The 24289-nt window shown below is 40.1% G+C and overlaps 2 protein-coding genes across 2 annotated transcripts in view; one reads left to right on the top strand and one right to left on the bottom strand.

The window, feature by feature from the left end:
- Positions 1–67: 67 nt before the first annotated feature.
- On the bottom strand, positions 68–5186 carry LOC119026208 (four and a half LIM domains protein 2). Its single transcript, XM_037110390.1, has 6 exons — positions 5064–5186; positions 2244–2419; positions 1724–1898; positions 1127–1296; positions 797–983; positions 68–706 (listed from the first exon to the last, which is right to left on the bottom strand). Exons 2-6 carry the CDS (start codon positions 2397–2399, stop codon positions 555–557), a joined length of 840 nt encoding a protein of 279 aa, XP_036966285.1. The 5' UTR covers positions 2400–2419; positions 5064–5186; the 3' UTR covers positions 68–554.
- A 13450-nt stretch (positions 5187–18636) lies between these two features.
- nck2a (NCK adaptor protein 2a) overlaps positions 18637–24289 on the top strand; it is a 40645-nt gene continuing 34992 nt past the window's right edge. The window contains exon 1 of the mRNA XM_037109938.1: positions 18637–18917. The gene's annotated coding sequence lies outside the window, so the exon portion shown is untranslated. The remainder of the gene's footprint in view (positions 18918–24289) is intronic.

The raw sequence follows: 24289 nt of genomic DNA on the forward strand, positions 1-24289 counted from the left end.
GAGAAATCTATGTCCTCTTGAGTAAACAGTTGGACACCATATGAGTAAAGACACAGTTTCAGTAAACTAATTGAATAGATTAAATTTTATTGTTGAATAGTCTTTGGTAAGAGCAGAACTCATTCACAAGACCTCTACTAAAACCTCAACTCACTTCATCAAGGTAATCCATGCACAAAGCAGTGATTATTATTACACTTCAAAGTGGATCGCTTATATTAATACTGTAGGTTTATTTCACAAAGATTCATACAGTGTCTGTCTGAAAACAGTTTGCTGCTTCATAATCATAATCTGAAATATCTTTACATTCACACCAAAAGTTATCTATTAGTAATTACTTTTTTCTCAGAGTGAACATTTAACTTAAATAAACTTTCTTAATTCAAATAACACCATTATTAGTCTCTGTTTCATGGCATACGACAATGTACATTCATAGTGATGCTAGGTTGTAAAGATGCTGTGCTCTGGTAGTATTTAAATTTTTTTTTTTCATTCCTCTGTCATTACATGGTTATCAGATCAGATGTATCCGTCGTCCCTCAGACGAATCAGATGTCCTTGCCGCACTCCGGGCACAGGATGTCATCACGTTCAGTCAGGAAGCCGCGACCAACCAGGGACACAGAGCACTTCTTACAGTTGAAGCAGTCGTTGTGCCACTGGCGCTCCTCAAAGGAAATGTACTTGCTTCCTCCGAGGCCTGAAAGAGAAGAAGAGGTACCATTCAGAATGACTATAAACACTCCTGTCGACTCGTAGGAGGAATGATAATTAGATTAGTTATGATTACCGCTGATGGGGGTGGTGCAGGAAGCGCACTTCTTGGCATAAAGGTTGCAGAAGCAGTTGAGACAGTAGGCGAAGTCATCTCTAGAGGTGAACCTCTGGCCAGTCAGCTGCTGCTTGCAGCTGGTGCACAGGAAGCAGTCCTTGTGCCAGGGCTGGTCATGATAGGTCACCCCACCAGTGGTGATGGGCTGATGGCAGAGAGCGAGAGTGACATATTGTCACACATCTTTCTTGCACATACAGGAGATGGTAATCGTGCTTCTCTGAGTCAAGATGGGCAAGAATATAGTTGTACTTTAAAAACCAGCTACTTTTAAGAGTCTTGTCATACCTTCTTGCAGTGCACGCACTGCATGGCAAACTGCTTTTCATAGCAGGGCACGCAGAAGTTGTGGTTGTCCTTAGGGATGAAGCTCTTGGTGCCGATGGGCTGCTGGCATCTCTGGCAGGTGAAACAGGTCTCATGCCAGCTGTTCCCCTTGTGCTCCATCTTCCTGGAGCCTTCAGAGAAACATAGAGGAAGAGAGTGGATGGGGTTAGTAAAGGAAACAGATGGGCCTAACTGAAAAAAATCATCACAATCACACACTAAGTGATACATTTTCCAACATCTGAATTTGTAAGATAGTTGTATCAGTGTGACATTTCAGCGAACAGCTATATTAATATACGTGATAATGACAGTCTAGCTCAGGGTGACAGGGACTGATAAGATGAGCGCCAAGAGAACAGTTTTAGGTGTTATCGGCTTTTAATGTCAAACTTGCAGGATTCAGAGGGATCATAATGAAATACAACCTTCATGGTTATGTTTTCAGTATTGCATTTTCAACTGTAAGTAAGAATCCATGTTATTTGTTGCTAGATGCCACTTGATCCTACACACTGGACCTTAGACATGCCGCTCTCTTCGTTGCCCTCGACCTACCTGGCATGATGGTTTTCTTGCAGTCATGGCACTTGGAGGAGTACTCGTTGGAGTAGCACTCGGTGCAGAGCAGCTGTTCATCCTTGGTGGAGAAGGGCTTGTCCACCAGCGAGCGCTTACACTGGAAGCACTTGAAACAGTCCTCGTGCCAGTGACGGTCCTTGTAGGACAGATCCTTGAGAAGAAGGACAGCAGATGGAGAGTGATGGAACTGCAAATACTCCACGGCTTACCTAAGTATTGGCTTAAATTTTAGTGAAAAATATCTAATTCCACTCGATGTAATACAGAATCACCAAGAGAGCAGACTTCCAGTGAGATAAATGGAACATGTTTTTGGACAATTTTTCCTTTTTCCTTTACCAGATTTTTACTTTATTATCAGCAATAAGAAATCCCTTTTGGAAAATGTATTCCTGAATTGGAATTTTTTTCTGGTGTTATAATTAGTTTTCAGGCCATAAACCAATGGAAAGAGCAAGTCATGGGTCATTTGTCATTTGTTTGTGATGGCACTTACCCTGGAGTTGCAGCCAATGGGCTTCTTGCACTCCTCACAGGTGTTGGAGTACAGGCTCTCGTAGCATTTCACACAGTAGGGATTCTCCTCTCTCAGGACATATCTCTTCCCAAACAGGGACTCCTTGCAGTAGTGGCAGTCGTAGCGCTCGGTCATCTTGACCCAGAGTCACTCAGCTGAGAGGGCGAGGAGGACAGAGAGACACAGACAGAAAGAGGTAGAACACCACATGTGGTGAATTTCACATGAAAAAACAGCTTTCGCTGGATGATGACAGACTATTTTTCATCACCTGAATGACTTTAGGTCTGTTAGACAGTTTAGTCTTTTTTTGCAGCAGCATGTGGAAATGTCTTAAAGACTGTAAATTCCCAGAAATGAACGTCTTCTAGGACACGTTCATTATCAAGACCCTTCACATTACAGCCTTTTTCCATGTTGCATTTCTCCACCTTCATCTCTCCGTCTCATCTCTCGGCAGTCCTCCATGTTGTTCTCGGCGTCAGGAGGAGAAGGTGACAGATGAGGAGGGTTATAAATAACCCCTATCAGTCCTGCTTAGAGACAGTCAACTTTGGCCCCGGTGCATACCAACGCTCGCCAGGCACACTGTACAACGACCCATCCATCACCTCACGTCCAGCTGTCAGCACCAGAGCACAGTATCCCTTGTCATCGTGTGTGTGTGTGAGGGAGTGTGTGTCTCAGTGCGTAAGTGGGTTTGAATGGCACTCGTAATAATGGCCGCTCACAATCTGCAGCTGTTTGCGGTGCGTCTGTTAAGCCCTCTGCTTATCCCACCTGTGCTTACATATACTCTTACTCTCTGTTAACAGAGGATAGTGTAGGCTGTATATTGAAGTGCACGTGTGTGTCTTTGTTAGCCTTATGCAGAGGATAAGATGTTCCCTCACACACACGCACACACACACACACACACACACACACACACACACACTCTTTTATTCTTCTTACTATATGTCCATTTATTCCTCAGCAAAGCTTCGTATTAAAGCCAAAAAACAAAAAAAACCTAAAAACTAAAAGTCTTTTCTGCTTTTCTTAATTTCTTGCCTTCCTGTCATTATCACCATGTAAGCCCACCCCCGTGTTCAAGCGTGATCTCCATGAGTCATTTGTGATGTTTCGCCACACTCAGAAGGTTATCATCTTTTATTTGGCGGAATGAAACTGAGACGTTTAATCTGCCTGTCCTTTCTGCTCTGAATTATTGTCAGCCCCCCCCCCACATTCCCTCATTGTCTGTCTCCCACCATGACTCACCTAGCTTATGTAAGGATTTATCTGACTCCTAAAAATAAAAAAAGGATAATCCGAACCACCACAAATAAAACCTTAAGCTACCCAGACATGTCGGGCAGCTGTTTCCCAGCTTCTGGGGGTCCCTTTGATGCGGCCCCATCTGGGGAGTCTCACGGTGTGAAATCACTTGATGCCAAACTGAGCGACAGCCCGGTCTATCCCGAGAAAGTTCCAGTGGGTTTCACCCACACCATCAGCTATTTGGATTCAAAGTGGAGCCAGATTCTTACTCGATTTTTGGGCTGATGGCAATGCCACATTTTTGGCAATATTTCCTCAAATGTAGTTATCAAACTCTTGTGACCAAGAAATTTAACAGAGGCATTTTACTGTTTAACAAAAGACTCTATTGTCTAAAATGAAGTCAATGCACTAAAACTGAAGACTTCAGTGGAAATTTAAAATAAATCATCCCAAGCATATTTTTTTCAGTATTGTATGCAAAATACGTTTTTCACATCAACGTATTTCAGGCAACATCTATGCTGAAACTGATATATCAGTGACATGTAAAATTGCAGGGTTTTTTCTTCTTAAATTTGTGGTTATTTCACAATTCTTTGTGAGGAATTCTACTTTTTAGTCAGGCTGAACACCAAACATCTACACATCTTTAATGGCACTTCCAGAAAGGTGCATAAAACTGTCTTTAAAAATGTTATCTAACCACCTACACTGCAACTGAAAAACCATAAACAACTACTCTCTGACAGTGAAACCCGTAAACAGCTTTTTAAACACCTATTTGTCTTCTACTCTTCCAGATCTACAGTTTTCCTGGGAATTATTGGTCAATTCAGTAAGTAAAACACAAGCAATAGCTTTGTAAGTGGATTATGGAAATGTTGAATCTAATTAAGCTCTCAGTTGAGAATGTTCTCATCAGATCCCATCCAAGCTCAACAAACTTTACTGTATATACAGTAGACCTCTACTATTCAGAGATCTAGCAGGGACCTTTCTGCTCTTTGACAGTGTGACTACAAGATTTAGACTAGACCTCATCACACCAAAATACTGTGAAGTGGATCAAATGCTGTAAAACCACAGAAAAAAAGCAAAAGAGCAGACTTCTTTGCCAACACTAAAGTCACTATTGTGTAATAGAAACCACGGAACAGACATCTCTATCAGCACAGTTTTTTTCTGGAGTGTGAGATGAGAAGTGTGGGGGGGGGAGTAGGGTGGAAATGAACTCTGAGCTGTCATCTTTTTTGGATGCAAAATAGAAAATAAAATGATTTAATGAAAGAAGGAAGTCAGGCATCGTCTCTGAGATAGAAAGGGCTGAGCGAGAGGAGGTGGTTAAGTAGTGAAGGTACTGTGCAGGTGGAAAGAGGGAGGACACGAGCAGACGGGTGGGGAGGCAGGCGCACAGTGAGCAGCTGTGCCCCCGGAGGATGGAAGACACGGTGGAGAAAGACCAGTGAAATGGGTGGAAAGATGGACGAGGGAATGGATGGAGAGTGGAGCAGCTGGAGCAGAGTCGGGTCTTACCTTCCTATCTGAGGAGTGTGTGCCTGTGCGGAGTCTGGGGCAGACTGAGAGAGGAGGCTGCGGGTGAGCTGAAGTTACTCCTGATTGCATTACTCCACCCATCAGGGGCTAATTGAAAGCAGGGGAGGGGCTTCTGCAGGGGAAGGGGTGCCAGCAAGGGGGCAGGGAATCTTTTTCGAGATGATCTATAAATACAGTCTCGCTTCACAGAGATAACCCCAAGGCCCCCTTTCACTTGCTCACTCGGTCAGCGAGACCGTGTGGCCTTTTAAGGTCACCCAGTCGTTCACTCTCTCACTTGCATTTTACTTCATCCCTCAGATATTTTCGTTTTGTCCCCACGACAGCCTGATCATATCCTCCCTCCCTATCTCACTTCCTGGAGGAAAAACAAATCATTCTTCTTATTTACTGTTTTCATTTCGTCGGAGATATCTGTGGTTATCATTATCATAATATTACACACAACCCAATGGTGGAAAGCACATTTAATCAAGTTGTACTTGTGTACAATTAAAAGCTACTTTTTGCACCACTACATTGATTTGACAACTTTAGCGACTATTGTTTGCAGATTTGGTTTAATAGTAGAAAATACAATCCAAAAATGAATTGTTATCACGCTGTGTTAAAACAGAGATGGAAGAGTAGTTATTTATACACGAAAGACAGAAAGACACATTTGTGCTGGGGGGAGTGAATGTGAACAGCAGCAACATGGTGATGATAATGTGGTTGTCATCCTCACATTCAAAGTTTGACGTCTGGGAAACACTATCCATCACCTTTGACAGCGTGTGAGCACCGAGCGTTGATGATGTAAACACAGTGTCCACCTCTCCTTGTTTTACTGAGCACTAAACATGGTCCAATGTTTCTGATTTCCAGTTGTTTGGACACCTTTACCAGCTTCATCATTAAAGAGATATGTAACTTTCTGCAGAAACAACTATACAAGTATTCTATATTTTTGATTTGTATATTTATATTATCCTAAATGTTTCACCTGTCACTATAACTTTTGGATGAGAGTTGCAAAGTAAGGAAGGAAGCTGGGGAATGTGATAAAATAAATATAACATGAGTCCTGTCAGATAGATTTTCAGTAGTAGTGTTTGTTGTTTAACACTGAAGACAACAACTCCCATGATCCCATGCTACTTATGTCTTTAGTTCAGTTCTGACTGAGAGACCCCTAGCAGCCAAAATTACATGCTATATAATTAAAGGTGCAATACATAAGAATCTTTGAAAACATTCAAAAATGAGCAAAACTGATCAACAGAAGGTGAAGACAACAACAGTTTATTTTTATGATGTACATGTGTTATGTTGAAGCGATGTCTTTAGCATGCTAACCAGCTAGTCACTTCCAGTCCTGTTCCAAAGCTACTGTGTCAGTGCTGTAAATACCTCTCCGGTGCTCCAAGCTCACAGTCTGGACTGCTAACTGCATGGCTAACTGAGCTAACTGGCTAGTGGCAGCTACAGTTAATGGCAGTAAGAGGTTACTACCCTGTCAGCAGTAAGGCTCGTCTTTGTTTTGAGTAGGAATTCGACAGGTGGCCAGTTCTTACATATTGCACCTTTAAAGTGATGAAAACATTAATGTGTATTTAATTATGATCCTGTTCAATAATGCTGCTAGCTTATTCTGAAATAAGTCCTACTGCACAACGAGAAGTTTTATCGCTGTTAAGCATATTATAATACTTTTACACCTTTACTTAAGTAAAATATAAATGCATGACATTTACTTCTAACAGAGTTCTTGCTACTTTTCTTATGTACTTCCCCCATCTCTGACACACACACACACACACACACACACACACACACACACACACACACACAATGAACACTGTAACATGATGCCAGCATCTACCTATAGACTGATGCCAATGGAAAAGATGGCAAGGGTCAAATGTTAAAAATTGTTGTCCTGTGAGATTTTGTCCCTATATATGTCTCATCTGTCTCTACCTCCCTATGTTTTACTCACAGGGGAATACACATTCAATCCCAGACCTCCAACGTGTCGGTTACAGTGTCCAGGCCTGCTAATGACAGACACCTACATAGTTTCTAAGAAAATTGTAGCACTATTTTCTGCAGCCCAACACTCTCTAGTTCACAGACCACCCTCGTCCATCAACCACACGCTGTTCCTAACTCTAACTCTCTCTCTCTCTCTCTCTCTCTCTCTCTCTCTCTCTCTGAAGCAGGTCTTCCTGACCTGGTGCTCCCTGGACACTCTCCAGTTAGAAAATGCGTCACTAGATTCAAGGGCTCTATTTATAGACAGCCATAAAGAGATGGGGGCATCACAGAGTGTTGTGTTTGTGCTGCGTGTCAATGTGCATGCATGTATTCACGTTTGTATTAGTTGTATCATAAAAAAAGATATTTTCAGGCATGTTAGTGACATAGTTCCAGGTCAGGCTGCCACTTTGGACCAGACTGAAATAAGTGTGAGATGGATTGGATGTAAGTTTGTTAAAACTTTTTGCACACTCCCCAGAAGATGAATCCCTATTGACACTGCTGGTTCTCATCTGTGGTTTTGAATAAAATGTTTCACAAACTAGTATATGGAGTGTCATGTGATTAGATAGATACGTTCATGTTCCTCTTAGAACCTCAGTTGTCCCTTAACTGTACATATTTTCATTATAAACTCTGCCCATGTTGGAGGGTATGGTGAATATGTTGGATGTTTTAGCTTGAAAAATGACTAAAACGACTTAAAACAAGTCAGCACACCTGATTTCTTCAATGATGTGCTCTCTCAAAAATGAGACTTCATTCTGTACTGTCTTAAGTGTTCCTTTAAACACAGCAGCGCCCTGCAGATGTTCTGGTACTGCTGCATCTGGTGATCCTACAAATTCCACCAGTCATCTGAAAATGGCTGTATTTTCTGAGTGTACATCTTCATCACGGCCACGCAGGGTGAGCTCAAACGCACCACGGAACTTTACACAGTCTATTATTTTAAACAAGATGTGCCTGTTTTTGTTCCTCATTGCGTCTGCGGATCCCTATCCTGTTGCCTTCATCAAGCTGAGTATTTACGATATATACTCTACCACACATGCCAAGATGCAAAGCATTTTCCTTGTGGCTCTTAACTTGTTCATGCCTTTGCACTTTTTCTGCAAAGTGCTTTAATATGCTTTAATCCATGCTGGTTCAGTTCCTGCTGTCTGAAAAAGAGGTCCAGGAAAGCAAAATAAGATGCTGACCTCACTGCATGCACTTAGCCACGACTTCTGAGCAAACCGGCTGCATGAAAACGACAGGGTGTACTGTCTACTGTCTTCCTCTGCTTCGCAATTGTAGGGCCCCATGTTGGGACTCAAACCCAAAGCCTCTGTACTTGGGATGCCCTCTCTACCAACTGAGCTAAATGCAGCCCCTAACTGCATTATATTTAGGTTTCTCATTTTAAAATATCAAGTCTTATTCAGTGAGTGTCTATGGTTCTTCATGTGGGACAGGTGGGGCGGCACAACAGCGCCCCCTATTGATTAGTCGCCACTGCTGCTTAGCCCACTTGGCTAACACTTCAAAAGCCTTGAAAGTGCCACTGGTCTGTCAGTTATGATACCTGGTTACTTCGGCTAGTTCCACAGAGTACAGAGCATGTACTCGTATCACCAATACCCGTTTCCACAGTGACTTCAATGGTGACCTCTTCAGAATCTTAAAATGTGCCACTAGGCACATGTCAGCATGCTAACATGCCTAACTATGATGGTGAACATGGCATACATGCTAAACATCAGCATGTTAGTGCCTCATGTTTGTGGTCTATGTTAACATTAGCAGTTTGCTTTCTGTTAATGTAACTTGTAAACTTTGATTTGTTGCACTTTTCTGTACATGCAACATCTATTGCATGCTCCTGCTAAAAGGGTTTTTTTTTTTCCATCAACGTGAAGTTTTTCCTCACTCGAATCGAGGGTCTAAGGACACAGGATGTTGTCCACTGTACAGATTGTAAAGCCCATTGAGGCAATGTGATTGTGATTTTGGGCAATGTCAATAAAAATTGATTTGATTTGATTTGATTTGATTTATAGCACTGCAGTGTAGCCCCAGCTAGCATGGCTGTAGATTCTTAATATGGAGATATAAGTGAAACAGTGTGCTTTCCTTGTAATACTAAAACTAAATGTTTTCTTTACCGCTCTTCGACGTAATGTTCTCCAAATATCAGCAGACAAATTAGATTAGCACCAGGGACTTTTTATTCCCTGTTTAGATGCAATCATGCAATTATTGCCACCCTAACCATGTTTTAAGAGACAACTGGGACAAAGGCGATGCTGTGTTGTCCAGTAGTAGGCAAAATTGAAGTCAGATGTCAGTTTGTCAGACAGGAGAGGATGTTGTAGAAGTTCCCAGGACAATACTCGAAACAGTTTTAATTTGATTACTCTGCCTATCAGACATGAGGCATGCTTTTACGATGTACTAAGAAAAAAAAAACTGAAAGGATTATTCTTTTAAAACTTGAGCAAAGATGCATTCAGAAACCACACATTAATCATAGTCTAATAATACTAAACTATTTAATTCAGGAAATCATGTTTATTCACTTAACCTGAAACATGTGGTGTAATGCCTCAAGGCAAAATCTTTTTTTATGCCCAGAACTACCCCATCATGCCCTCAGTCCTTGCCTCACAGCCCCAAGCTTGGACACAGTTGTCCCTCCCCCGCTCTGTGCTCTGGATCGAGGCCTCCACCTCAGCTGCTAAGGCCAGAGGGATAAAGGTGCAGCTGTCTGGGCACTGCAAGGCTATCGTGATGCTAAAGCCTGGTGCTTACTTCTACTGCAAATACAGCCATATGGAAAGGTCAAGCCAGGCAGACCCCATCATCACTAGTGGACCGTTAATCATTAATGCCACAGCAACCAATTGGATTGGAATTTCTCTGGGTCATCCAAGATCCAATATGATCCTCTGGAAGAGCTTTGCCGCACTGCAAACAGTCAACCGGAGTGAAATGGATCCCAGCAACTGACGTAAAGGAACGTGCAGCGTCATAATGAACGTCCCAAATGGGCAATTAGAAGTGATGAAGAAGGACAGAATCATTTTGGGCTCCCAGTGTGGGAATAGGGTATACTTGTAGCTTAGCAAGTGTACAGCAGGACTTTGTTCAGGGCTGCAAGCCGTGATTTGATGCTGAAGGCTCACAAGGTTAAATTACCTACACTGAAATAAGTAGTTTGATACTGTATTTTGCTAAGAGGTAGATAAGAAGATATCCCCTTTATAGTATTCAGAACCATTCACTGTAAGGCTAAAGCAAACATCCAGTTAGCTTAGCGTAGCACCAATACTGGGAACTTGGGGGACAGCTTGGCTCTGCTGTTAGAAAATCCACCCACCAGCACCTGTACAACTTCCTTAATAAGATGTTATAGCTTTTCTTTAATCCATGAAAAATACAAAGTGTCAAAATGACAAGCTGCATTTTTTAGGGGCCAAAAAGACTTCAGGTGTGTGTCATTTTTACACATCGTTTTTCATATAGATATGTTACCAGCTAGCTTGGCTGTTTGGAACTTTATGCTAAGCTAAGCCAACTCTCTGAAGTTTTCTTAGAATGCTTAGAACTATTGCTCTATTAAGTCATATCCTATTATGCCATCTGAGGCAGAAGCTAATCAACACCAGTGTCAAAAAAAAGTATAAAGCATACAAGCTGTGCCATTTCCTTATTTTAGATCATGTGATTCAGTTTGTGCTATCTTACATCTTGTAATAATGATAATTCTGGACTGGACTGGACTTGACATACGGCTATTAAGGTCAGGGCTTTTTTTTTGCCTGAGTGATCCAATTCTGCTGTCAATGGGGCAGTCTTGTACACTGATCCACTTCTCACAAACTGCTTGATTAAATAAGATCCGAGAAAAACATTGGCCTGTGTTATTGTAAATGTCCTGAGATTGGGATGATAGCGTGGCTACAAAAAGTCTTCAAGTTGCCAGTTACAGTCTTAACTAACTCCATCTAACCATGGGATTTGCTCTCTGGTTATGTAACATAAGTATTAAGCCCCAAGCAGAAAAAGTACAAATTGTAAAAGTTGAATTAAGCCCCACTTAGTGTTAAATTGCTGTTTCAACTTGTTCCAACAATGTTTTTCAAATGATTCACTGATGGATATTTTGGTACAATTTGTGGAAGGGATTTGAAATAAAAAAGTATGCCATGAAATGATGACAGTGTGTGATTCTTTCTTCCAGCAACATTTCAAACAAGCAAACTGAAAGAATTAGTAATTGTAAAATATTTTTTCCTCACATAATGTATTGTGGGGCCTCACTGTATCACAGTTCAAAGATGCTTTGGCTGCAAGTCCAAGATATATCTCTAGACCGTCAAAGATTTGCTGCTATTTATACATTTATCCCACATAGGTGGACCCGTACATGCTGAGTCCAATCATTTAGTGTGAAAGCAGACTAACATGAGTTGGACTGCTGTTCATGATATGTTTAAAGGTGCAAAATGTATGAATTTTAGGTTAAAACATCCAATTCGCTAGTCAATGTGTACCACAAGATGTGATAGATAGTAAACAACATCAACACTGTCCCCTGGTGCCCCGAGATCCCAGTCTGAGCAGAATTAGCTAATACGACCACTAGCTGTGTGGTTAACTAACGAATAATAATGAAAATGGTGTCTATTGTGTTTACCCAGGAAAGACAAAAAAGTCTCAAATTTAAAGGGGGCCAACTCTATGTGTTAAAGTGAGTTTAACGGTCTTGGAGACCACTACTGCATATGTGAAAATAGAAGTAATCAACCTTCTGTGGCTCCAGAGGAAGCTGGATGTTATGTGATAAAATGCCTCCAATGATGTCACTGAGTGGCAGCTGCATTTTGGGTAATGTAGGCACCAGGTTTTTGGACCCAGAGTGGACAATTTGATCAAAAGCATGAAAAAAAAAATCAATGCGGCAGAACCAGAGATATCCCCTTTTTTATTCTATGAATTCTTCTTCCTTTTCAAAACCTGGAGCCTGTATTACCCACAATGCAATTTAGCCACGGAGTGACACCACTGGAGGAAATTTGTCAGATTAAATGCAGCTTCCTCTGGAGCCACAAAATGCTTGTACTATGTTCACATATGATATATTATTCCCCATCACTTTAATGTGTAATGTGGGGAGTTACCCTTTAAGTTATATGTTTTTAAACTTGGGCAAGGGCCAAAACACGTTATTGGTTCTTGATATTCAAATGTGCAACATTATAGAACTTTTCCACTCCTGACCCCTGTACTCGCTAGGTGACACGGATGATTAAAAAACTCCTGTGCACATTTTCACTCACTCTGTGCCGTAGGATAAATGTGGGTCTAAATACAGTATATGACACAACAGGTCTTGAGTCATTTAGCCTGGTGTTGTGTTCCCAGACTACTAAATCCCTGCAGAGATTGGTGGGATGTTTCTAGCCACCAGACACTTTATTTAGATGCTGAAGTTTGTCTTTTCTCTTTGTTCAGTTTGATACGGGTTTTAAAGGGTTCTGATGAGATCCTTAAAAGCAGGGGCAGAAAGATGCTTACAACGGCATTGATAGTTTTCCCTTGAAAAATAATTCCCCAGCTTTGCATTTTTTCATGTAAAGCTCACTGATTTAATGATGAGTCTCATTTTATCTGTATCGGTAAATACTTGTGTAGTCTCTTTGTGTATCTCCATGGAAGTACGTGGACATTTCATTTTATCATCATCAAATTATTTTCAGTGAAAGGTCCCAGTCTTAATAACTTGGTTGTTTCCCTCCTGTTTCCATTCACAAACAGGGTGCTTCAGTCTCATCTGACCTCACTTAACTGGAGAACAACTGGGCCCCTCTCTGGCTCTGTTTATCTCACTAATTCTGTCAAAGCAGCAGCAGCTGTCATATGGCACTCTGGCAGCCAGTACCTACCAAGCCCCATGTCCCAGAATACAGATCCACAGGATCTGGGGGCTGGTGGAAGATCGAGGCTGCTGGTGGTGTGGTGGCAGCTGGGGGCCAACACTCCCTTGCTTTTTATGGCTGTTAGGCTTCTACTTATTTGGCCACTCTTAGAGCAAAGGCCCGGTTTGGTGGACGAGATGTTTGACTTTTGACTCAGAAAAGGAATCGGGTTTAGAACTAGAAGACTAGAGTTCAAAGTTACAAATTAGTTCACTGATTTGAATAATTTTGCTGGGTTCAGTTCAAAGACATAAAGTCAATGATTTTGCCAATTGTACATCTTCTTTTCTTTAGGCTGATCAATCGCATCATTGTTTGAACACACATCAGCGGATGCCAAGCGCGACACCACTGCTGGGCAAAGTGATTCAGCATTTGTAATTGCTAAACCACTGTTAAACCACAATTTTACAGTCAGGTGTAAAGTGGATTAAATGTGTGTAGATAACATTTTCAAGCCACCCATTTTAACCCATTTGGGCAACTCTGTAGGCTACTTTGTAGGAAGTGAGTCAAACATCTGAACGCACAGTAGTTTCTTGTAGAGAAACTGATAGGCTTCCCTGCCTCCAGTCTTTATGATAAGCTAAGATAAACTAGGAGGAAGCTTCATGTTAAAGCAACATCATGTAGAAATTGGCATTTTGTGCAGTTTGGCTCCACCCACAGTGCAGCGCCACTGTGGTAAAGACAAATCTATGTTACAAATCTGTTCCAGTTTGTCAGACTTACTATAGGTCCTAACTACAAACAAAACTCAAATAATGTCGTGTGGTAGATAAACTTTGATTGAACTGTGAGGCATTTTCTAATATCTAAAACTAATCGTTATAACGCAAGGCAAATTATATGTGTGACTAGTTTACATTTAAATTTACAAGTCAATGGTAAAATATTAATATTTTCTTTGCATTTGGTCTGAACACACCATTACACTGTATTTGTTTTTTCAGGTGCAATCTGTAAGAATTAGCAGTGTTGAATTTATACTCCCAACAATTAGGGGGCAGTATCAACTGTTAGCTAGACATACTACAAAGGAGCGTTTACACTGCTAGCAAAGGAGCTTTGGACCTCGGATGAAAAGGTTTTCAGGCCTGGGGCTAGCTGGTGAGCATGCTAACCTCAGTAGAAGTCTCTTTAACACAATACATAGATGTCTTTGACATAATGTCAACACTGAAGGATGGTCTAGAGATGGCATGCATGACACAGCTCCAAGACAAAAAACAAACACATATGAATATATTTCATTATACACATTCTCTACATTTGATGTGATTCACGTTTCACTCTGCCTGGAGGCCGCAGAATAGCGAACATTGTACAGGAGCCACCGGCTCATCATGTTCATCATCACCTCGAATCAGGTGGACTTGAAGAAGCCAAAATAAACATCTAGTTTCATCAGAGTTGTAACTGTAGCTGTGCTCAGCTGCAGGGCTCTCGGCCATCACTCAGTGGGATGATTTTGTGCGGCGTGGATCTAAAATGGAAGACATCCTGATTATAGCAGCAGCAGATAAAGTGTTGACAAGCCTCGATTAATAAGTCAAGCTCTCCTGGGCTGAGGAGAGGAGGGGCATGAAAGACTATACATTGCAGTAATTTTACACTTTAACAGCAGCTTTGAATGTTATTATGCAATGTTTCCTCTAAGTCAGTGACCACACGCCGCCTCATCCTGTTATGTTCAATGAAATGCAAAAATATAATCCAACTGTGTGTTAGTGTAAACATCCGACTCAACTCTTTCCAGTTATGCTGTAGTCAGCTGTGATCAAAGCAAGTTTAACTTAACATGTGGATCTTCAACAGGAAATCATGAACTTGCACTTATTCCTTGAATCAGCTTCTAATCCTGATCAGATTTGTGGTGTTATATGAAAGTCCTGGTCCGTGTTGGATGAGTGTAGGGAGTTGGCTTTGGATCAGCTCACCAGTACGTTTGTTATTTCAGCATTCAAACACTAGTAATGCCAAGTATGCGTGACACGCATGAATGAAGATGGAGGCGGCGTTTAGCTTGTCTGCTAGGCATGATCTGCCCCCTTGTGATGGGAAACTCTACACTTCAAGAGCCAAATACCTGCACAGTGAACTTTGAGTGTTTGACCTTTTATTTTCACTTTCACATCCAGGAAACTCAGATGAGACCGCGGGCGCCTTTCACTTGAGAAAAAAACATGGGCACAGGAGCTTAATGAAGATACTAACCTATAGACCCTAAGCGTCTGTAACAGAATACTGAATAAAAGATCAAGATTTTACACATAACTTGTACATTTTCCTCCCAGTGCCACAAGTTCGATGCTGTCTTCTCTTCTCTTTGTCTCAAGGGCAAAAATAGACATTGGCTGTGGTCTTGCGGGAAAATACAGATGTTCTGGCATATCATCGTGCAGGAAATCAGCCAGGGATCTAAAAAGTGATCCATTATGCATGCTACTTATATCAAACAGCTCCATTACTGATAAATATAAAAGAAATATACATAAAATGCTACAATTCAGTACATGGAAGTGTATACTTCAAAGTTGGATAACAGACAAAGTCTCTACTATACCACAGAGGCATGAGGTCACACTCAAACATGCTTCTCTATGTTATTTAACATGCATGCTACATTCTGAAGATGATTTATTTCACAGAAAGTGAATAAATGATGTAACGCCTCAGTCTCTGTCCTGTATAGATATCAATAGGTCTGTGAGCAGAGACAATTCTTTTTCTTTTTTTTTTTTACTGCTGTTTGTGATGCGTTCTTGAAAATCAATGAACGTGTTTTCCTGGAAAACTCAGATGAGTGCAGGTCATCGTCGCCCTTTCAAGTGTAGGAACAAAGATCAGCCATGTGGAGGCGCTGTGGAACAAGGAACAAATAAATGAATCTGCATCAGCTACCACAGCTGACAGAACTGTTCAACTGATGAATGCTGCACATGAGGGACATGGTTAGTAAAATGGGAGGTTTGTTGTGGGCACCTGAGCTGTATGTTAAGATTAGTTCAGACTCGTTTTACAGGTGTGCAGTGGGTGACTGTAGGTTAGATAACAGGGACATGATGCAATCCTCTGGTTTATAGTTTAACAGTTTCCGGTTTACAGTGGAAAAATTGTCAATAAATGAAGTCAAACAAGTTCTGGGAGGCTCCTGTACACATTTTTTAACATAACGTTTCATCTTTACTGACTTGTTACTTAATGTATCCGATTTCAAAGGTTAAACATCGTGATAAAGACTGACTTGCAAACACAGAGGTAACACTTTGAATGATGAATTTGTAGGTAATTAAACCTTAGTTATTAGTGTGTAATAAACCACTTATTAAGCAAATTTAAAGCTTTATTAACATTCATCAGAACTTTATAATAGCATTCCAAATAATGTTTGTAGATGAAGTACACAGTATTAACTATTTAGAGTCTTATAGACGTGAGTTGAAACTTTACAATAAACAGTTGCTTAATACACGGTTCATAAAGCCCTTTAAGGTAACCTTTCATTTTGCACTGTGCCAAAAAAAAAAACCCTGAATAAATAAATAAATAAATAAATAAATAAATAAATAAAAAACACAACAACAAAACAAAACAGAATACAAACTAGACCTTGAACAAGAAATAAAAATCTTGCCCCTCCTCCAGGTCAACATTCAATCAGCTCCACTTTATGATTCACTTCATCTGTCAACACTCGTAATACTGAAGAAAAAAAACCTGACTCATTTTTACCATGTTGTTAAATATAACCTGCTCACATGCAACTACTGACTCACTGTCAGTGTTTATCCAACATCCATCATGCAACACTTGCACATATTTTCAGGACACATGTAGAGCTTATTAATCATACCGTGATACTCTACAGTGTGTTCCGCTTGCTTGTCCCCGACCAATATGGAAACAAGGAGGGACCCAGGCCTGACCCCACTCAACACTGTTTAACATAAATCTTCTCTTCTGGTTAGTAACAACACACTATGGCGTATAAAACCTCAATTTCTATTCTCCTCAAAGTTTCTAGCAGAAGCTCAAATAATGTACTTGTTTCAGTTCCCTTATCTGTGCCCTTGTGTTTGTACTTCATTTCGTGTTGGTGACACTTTTAAATTTTCCTGCATGGAATGCTGATATTATCTTATTTCAGCATAGTCTCATGATTTCATAATGGGGGCTGGAGCATCTAGTGGAAATATGACTTTTGTGTGGTTTGATCATGTCACATGGTCATGGAGTCAGTCAGATGTCCTGAAATACTGGAAAGACAGCAGTTGACACAACAGCCACAAGCAGATCCATTTAGTTCCCGAATAAATACCAACATAGCAAATCTTTCTTGTGCCATTGTTTGTTCAGTTGAATCTCAACATTTCTTTCTTTTTTTTCTGCAAGTGTAGAGAAAACTGCAGGGGCAGTGGCCAGTAAATGAACTTGTTGTGTCACTGTATTAAGCACTGTTGAAATCATGAATGGGTAGAAGCTGTTGAGGCGGGCTGACCTTTAAGAGTTCACCAGACTCCTGATAAAAATCTCTTTCATTAAGATGAACACAGAAAAACAGCAAGCATCCCATTGTCATCGGCAAGGGGCGACATAGTCCCCCAGAGTTAGTCCCTTTTCCTCTGGCGTTGCCCTACACTGGTCCCGGCGCTGGTGACGTCACCAACGGGACCAGCGATCAAGCTGCGAGAAGAGAGCAGGGTTTCACCGGAAATCAGTTGACGTTCCTCCACAATTAAGGTTTCTTTTTTCCTCGATGACTGTAAAACGAATTCTAAAGGGGACTTAATCAAAAGGTTAGGATATTGAAGGAAAATATACAATACAATGAAATATTACAATAATGATTATGATTACAGATTACTGGAAGATAAGTGAGTAAAGACATGTACAGTCATTACAGTTTTTAACTGACATTTAATTGTCCCAATCTTTATGGAAGAACAGCAAAGGTCCCTTTTGCACATACATTCACACACACACACACACACACACACACACACACACACACACACACACACACACACACACACACACACACGCACGCACGCACGCACGCACGCACACACACACACATACATGTATGTAATTGTGAGACTGTGCTATGCTTGCGTTCGTTTTTTCTGGATTTAAATGGCGGATTTAAAGGCGTTCTTTACTAATATTTTATATAGTCAAATTAGCCCCGAGCTGCAACAGTGACATACTGTTTATATTTGTATGCATCTGTAACAATACTCAACTAATATAATAAGTAATGATATTATTTGAAGGGGCAGCTCTTGTTGTTAGCTCAGACTAACAACCCAAAGCCTGTGTTTTATCAATGTCAGTTTCATCATACACTGCTTTATTTGCTTATTTGATTGTGGTTCAGATATACTTTAAGTTTGTTTTTTCTTCGCAAAGCACTTTGTTTTAGTGCTGATGTATTTGTATTTTGTCTGCATAACGTGTGGCCCTGCCGTGCTTCAACAAGCGACACCAGTAACATCTTTTGTGCAGGACAGTAAACAGCTACTGTCTGCCGCCATCAACAAGCTGTTTTATTTTGAAAACCGATAACGGAAGCCGCTTGTTGAGCCAGACTAGCTAGCTTGATAGGAGTGATCGATGTAGAGTCAGTCAGCCTGCGACAGAAAAATAAGCGAGGATAGGTCGGGCAGTACATTGTCAGCCCATGTTTAAAAGGGAAGAAACATAGTGAAACCCGAGGATATGTGGATTTAAGCGTCATATTTGTCGCTTTTCCGCGGGCTTAGTTACCAACTGTTCGGTACGGGGCTGCTCTTCTCGGCGTGCTGAGCGTCGCCGCTTGCCCAGTCTCACTGGAGTGAACACTAAGGTAAGCCCCGAGCCGCAAATGAACTGTGTAAGTTGGTGCAGTTGGACGGGCTACTTTGCTCCACTCAGGCACTGTGCTTGGCCCTATTTTTCCTTTTACTTTCCACACGGAAATTTTCTGCCAAACTGTCGTAAAAGTTGCGACAAAAATCGCATCTGGCTCGTGTCACTTTGTATAATTTGACGCTGGCTCTTTGTCCACTCAGATGAGCTTTAACTAGACGTTGTGCTGTAGCCTCGGCGAGCCTCGCACTTGTCCCGGTTGGCGTTGAATAACGCAGTCTGTGTGGGTGAATTTTTCACCCTCACAACTAAAAAAGCGGGTTTTAATTTATCCACTTTGCCATTTCGCATTGTTTACACTGGGCCACTTCTTTAAAGGCCTGTAAGCGAAGGCTACTACAGCAGGTCTGTAGACACCTCTGCTCTCCAAAACATCTGTCCTGTTTGACTTGTTTACTAGATTTGTCTGCTTTCTTTACTCTTATTAAAAACACGTTCAGTCATTTGTTTCACACCGGAGTGCGTGCCGTGCGTCTGAGCTGCTGTTAAAAAAAACAAAACCTAATAGCTTAAACAATGGACCACATTTGCCAGAACACTATAGATCGGCGACTGGTGGCACATGCCGAGGTTGTCAATGTTTCTAGTGGCTCTTCGTGGTAACTGCAACTTGTATCCCTCACACCAACCCCAGTAGATGGTGGGCTGCATTGTCTTTCCTTCTTGTCTGGAGAAGTTGCCCGTTAAAATGACAATGAATTCAAACTTGTCAGTTGAAGAGATGGGGAGAAATGTGTTTGTTTGATTTTTGTCTCAGGCATTGTAGTGATCCAGGCTACTTTAAGATGCAGCCACGCAGATACACTTTCATGGCACACCTCTTGTGCAGACACACCCTCTGTTAAGGGCACGATAGTTAAACAGTGTGCTGGACAAGGTTCGCTCAGCAATGACAGGTATGTGGAAGGCAGGTGCAAGGATAGACTGCTGGGCTTGTGTTCCAGAAACTTCCTATCTTGCATCAGAAGTGAAGAACTCTCAAGGTAAAGCAAATGTGATTCAGAATGCTTCGCATAGTTCATTTTTTCAGCGCATTTGAAAACAGACTAAAACTACCCCACTGTATTTCTGAGGGAAATGTTGTACTTTTATGCCACTATGTTTATCTGCAACCTCACAAATTGCGGCACTTTGCAAGAGAGCTGCACAATTAATGGAAACGTTATCAAAATAGCAATGTTCAAATCGTAGAGCCCTGGCCAGACAAATTGTGCTGATAACATGTTTGCCTGTTAAACACCCATCAAATGTCACATTCTGCATTATAAGAAAACATGTTGATACAAAATTACATTTCCCACTAATTCTCAATCATAATGCAATTGCAATTTATGTCAAAATAATTGCAATATCTTTTTTTTTTTTTGCTAATTACTATATTACATTTGAGTTAGGCCTTCTGTCACTGTGTATATTTTTCATATTTTGGTACTGTTTGTATCACCATACACTTATTGTTAAGTAAACTTAATTAAAAACGTTGTTTCACTAACAAACCATAATGAATCATACATAATCAAATTTAATTATTTTTCGTCCCGTACTTGCCTTACTCGTATTTACAATTTGAATACCTCCATGCTTTCTTGTCACTCTCATCTCTTCATTTTCTCTGGCAAAGCTATGAAGATCACGACAATGTCACATTTGTTGCGGTTTGTACCAAACGAACATGTTCTCTTTAGGCCAGGACATTGCTGCAGCACTACAGTACTTCATTATGATGCTGTTTTGTAATACATTTTGCCTTAATCAAAGAAAGGGCACACCTCTGTGCTTCAGATGTTGCTCGTTATATTGCCCAGTTCTAATTTTAGGGACACATCTGAATGCAGGACATATTTTTTATGTTTACTATTTTTTCTGTATTGCTACTTTAGCTTCTCCCACTGTCTGATAAAGTAGATTTGATGTGAGAACCTGTTTAGTGAAACCCTCATCAGTTGGCAGGAAATTAATCAGCGATGTTTGAGACTGTCGATTATCGATGGAGTCATTTTTGAGCAAAAATGGAAAAGCAATTATCTTGTTCCAGCTCTTCTTAAGAAATTAGCATTTGCTGGTTTTCTTTGTCCTCCATGGTAATAAACTGGGTATCTGAAGGGAACATGTGCTGGCTATTATTATTATTATTATTATTATTATTATTATTATTTTTATTTATTTATTTATTTATTTATTTATTTATTTATTTATTTATTTATTTATTTATTTATTTTTATTTTAGTAACCAAACAATTACCAGATTGATTGAGAACATTATCAGTAAATCAGTAGAAATAATGGGCAAGTGCAGCTCTGCTGTTTCTCTGTATTTATTTAGCTTGACAGCAGGGTTTCACCTTAAGTAATGTATTTGTCAAAGGGTCAAGACTCGGCACAATACCCGTCAAGTCTCATGTAAGTTAAGCTGTCATCCATTTACTAGTTAGACTGCTGCTTGTAAATATTATGAATCCCGGAGGCCAAATACACATGAAAGCATGAATCATTTTCTTGTTGAAGTGAAACTAGACACGTAAAAAGGATTTATTCATTCACACAACACTTCTTACAAAAACAAAACACTTCTCTCTGTCAGGCTGTGTCGATTCCTAGAGGTACAGCTTATGTGAAATCTCCTCAGATGATTAAAGTTGAAAGGCAGGACGAATCATTGTTTAATTGGTATCATCTACATATTTTGCATTTATGAAAATAAATAATCTCTGGTCCCAGCATTTCCACTGCAAGAACGTATTGTTTCCCAATCACTGCATTGTAAATTTTATATTTTGTGGTTTTCGACTGTTGGTTTGACACATTAAGACATTTTAAAACCTCAGTTTTGGCTATAGAAATTTACGATGAACATTATTTATTGTTTTCTGTTTTTTTTTTTTTTACAGACAAAACTATTACTGGGAAAGTGAATGACTGATGAATTAATAGTAAAAATAATCTTCTAGTTGTAGCACCTCAAGTTAATGTGTAATGTAAAGGTGAGCAGGGTGAACCTGTGCCCTGTGGTTTGGACTCAACTGTCGAGTCCACGTCACAGAGGTGAAAGCTGTCAACTTCCAGGAAGTTGGTGTTAAATACCAGCCATAAACACAAGTAAGTTTTATAAAGCCAGAGTTTTAAGTACAGGTTATGTATTTGAAGGCATAGTGGAAAAGTGGCAAACAACACTCTAGGTTAATGGTAGATATATTACCATTATTTACATTGTCTACAGTAAGTGTGTGTGAGTAACTCAAACAGTATACATGTAATGATTAACTTCATATCCAGGCCGATGAAAGAACAAACGGAGGTGGTAATGCTTGACTTTCACTGTTAACTCGCAGTGGTATTCTCATTGGTACAATTCATTTGGTGTATGTATTACTTTGACAACCACATAGAAACACATTCCAGGAAAATGAAACAAAGTCGTATGATATTTCCTGATTCTCTTGAATGGAATGTAGTGTGTTAGAAAGCTTATCAAGAAAACACAGGATTTCTCTGTCCTTTGTTGAGTTGTTACTCAAGGCAGCCATGTCTACGTATTATGATGTGTTTGCTCTTAAAACTACAGTGAGATTTTTACCAGTTTGACTCATATATGGCAAGATAAATAACCTTAACTATTTGTTTTTTAGGCCTGGTGTTACTCGACAAACTGAAAGGGAAATTTATTGCACTGAATTGCATCACTTAATTGTGTTATTTAGTAGTTCACAGCATTTAAATTAACCACAAACTATTTTTGAGTCATTTTTTAAGGGGGTAAAAAATTCGAACTTACCATAATATGAATATCTTCTGTTTTATTTACTCCACCATGAAAATAAACAGTAATCTGTGGGTTGTAGACAAAACTGACCTTTTAGACCAAACAACTAATCAATTATTCAAGAGAATAATCATCAGATGAATAACCAAAGACAATAATTGGTAGTCGCAGCCCTATTTCATACACATTCCTGTTTGTTTGCCTTTTGTTGAGAGATTTGTTTTTGTTTGGTTCACATCGCTTGCATTGAACATTGAATTGAAACTGAATGTTTTCTCTATCGTGGGTCAAACGCTTAGCACACAGACTTGTCATTTGAGCCACGCCTTCACAGACGAGATAATAAGCACCTTCCTCCTCTTCCTCTATATTTGATTGCACAGTTATGAGCTGAGACTAATTACTCTGCTCCTCTTCACACACTATAAGTGATTAAAATCACACAGTGCCTACACAGCGTTTTGTTCCTCTACTTTGTTCCTATGAGTAGGAGTTGATGTTATAACAAGAGATATGTTCCCTCTTTCTTCAAAACTATCTTGTGTAATCTGAACTTGATGGTGTATTTTTACTAAAACATGACTGGTCTTAATACCGTATTCAAGAGGTACTATGAGTCTAGGATATGTGATAATAATTACACATTTAGTAGTCCTTGATAATTTAAAAAATATTATATTCATACTTTAATAATGTAGTTGGTAATTAAATAATTTAGAATAGTAATTTCAAGATGGGGTGAAATATCTGCCTTATTAAAGTTGATTGCATCATCCTCTTATTTAATGACCCATAATAAATGGAGTCTCTCCAGGAAAATGAATTTTAAATGGAATTATATGTCACTTTAAAACACTTAATTACAATCTGGCATTCTAGACTTAGCACAGGTTTGGTCCACTGTTATATGGCTTCATCCTGTTTGTGCCCCCAGCTGCATATTTTTCAGCGCTATCTGGACAGCAGAAACACAATAACATGACTTTTTATTTATCTATGACAGTCTGCCTCTCCGGTGTATATGATGAAATGGTTTACAGTCTAAGTTAACCTAAACGTTGAGCGTTTCCATCAGTCCTTCAGGAAGCTACAGTGCAGCAAGGAAAACCATGCAGGGAATACAGATTGCTGTCAAAATTGGTATTTTGGGTTTGTGGAAAGTGAAATATTTGCCTCCCTCAGGAAATCCTAATCTCTCTAGGAGAGGAGAAGGAATTAATAAGTGCAGGCACAGATGGCCGGTCAGGAGACGTGGAGCCACGCTCACAAAGAGCATCATGTTGGTCCTGAGATAAAGGTCATCCCATTGTCCTTGTAATTATCTGTAATCTGGGGAATAGGCGTCCATTAAACTCAGAGTCCATACAGTTATGACAATAGACCTTCTCTCTGTGACCCATGATCTTTGAAGAGAAAGAGGATTTGTGCTACCGAGCAGAAGGCAGACAGTGACAATTAAACAGTATGTGTCCTTTCAGAAAAATAGCCTAATAGTTTTTGTCATTAGTACTGTGTCTTTAGAATAAATATACAACTTCCTGTGTCATCAG

The sequence above is a fragment of the Acanthopagrus latus genome, chromosome 9 (genome assembly GCF_904848185.1).
Source record: "Acanthopagrus latus isolate v.2019 chromosome 9, fAcaLat1.1, whole genome shotgun sequence".
NCBI lineage: Eukaryota > Metazoa > Chordata > Actinopteri > Spariformes > Sparidae > Acanthopagrus > Acanthopagrus latus.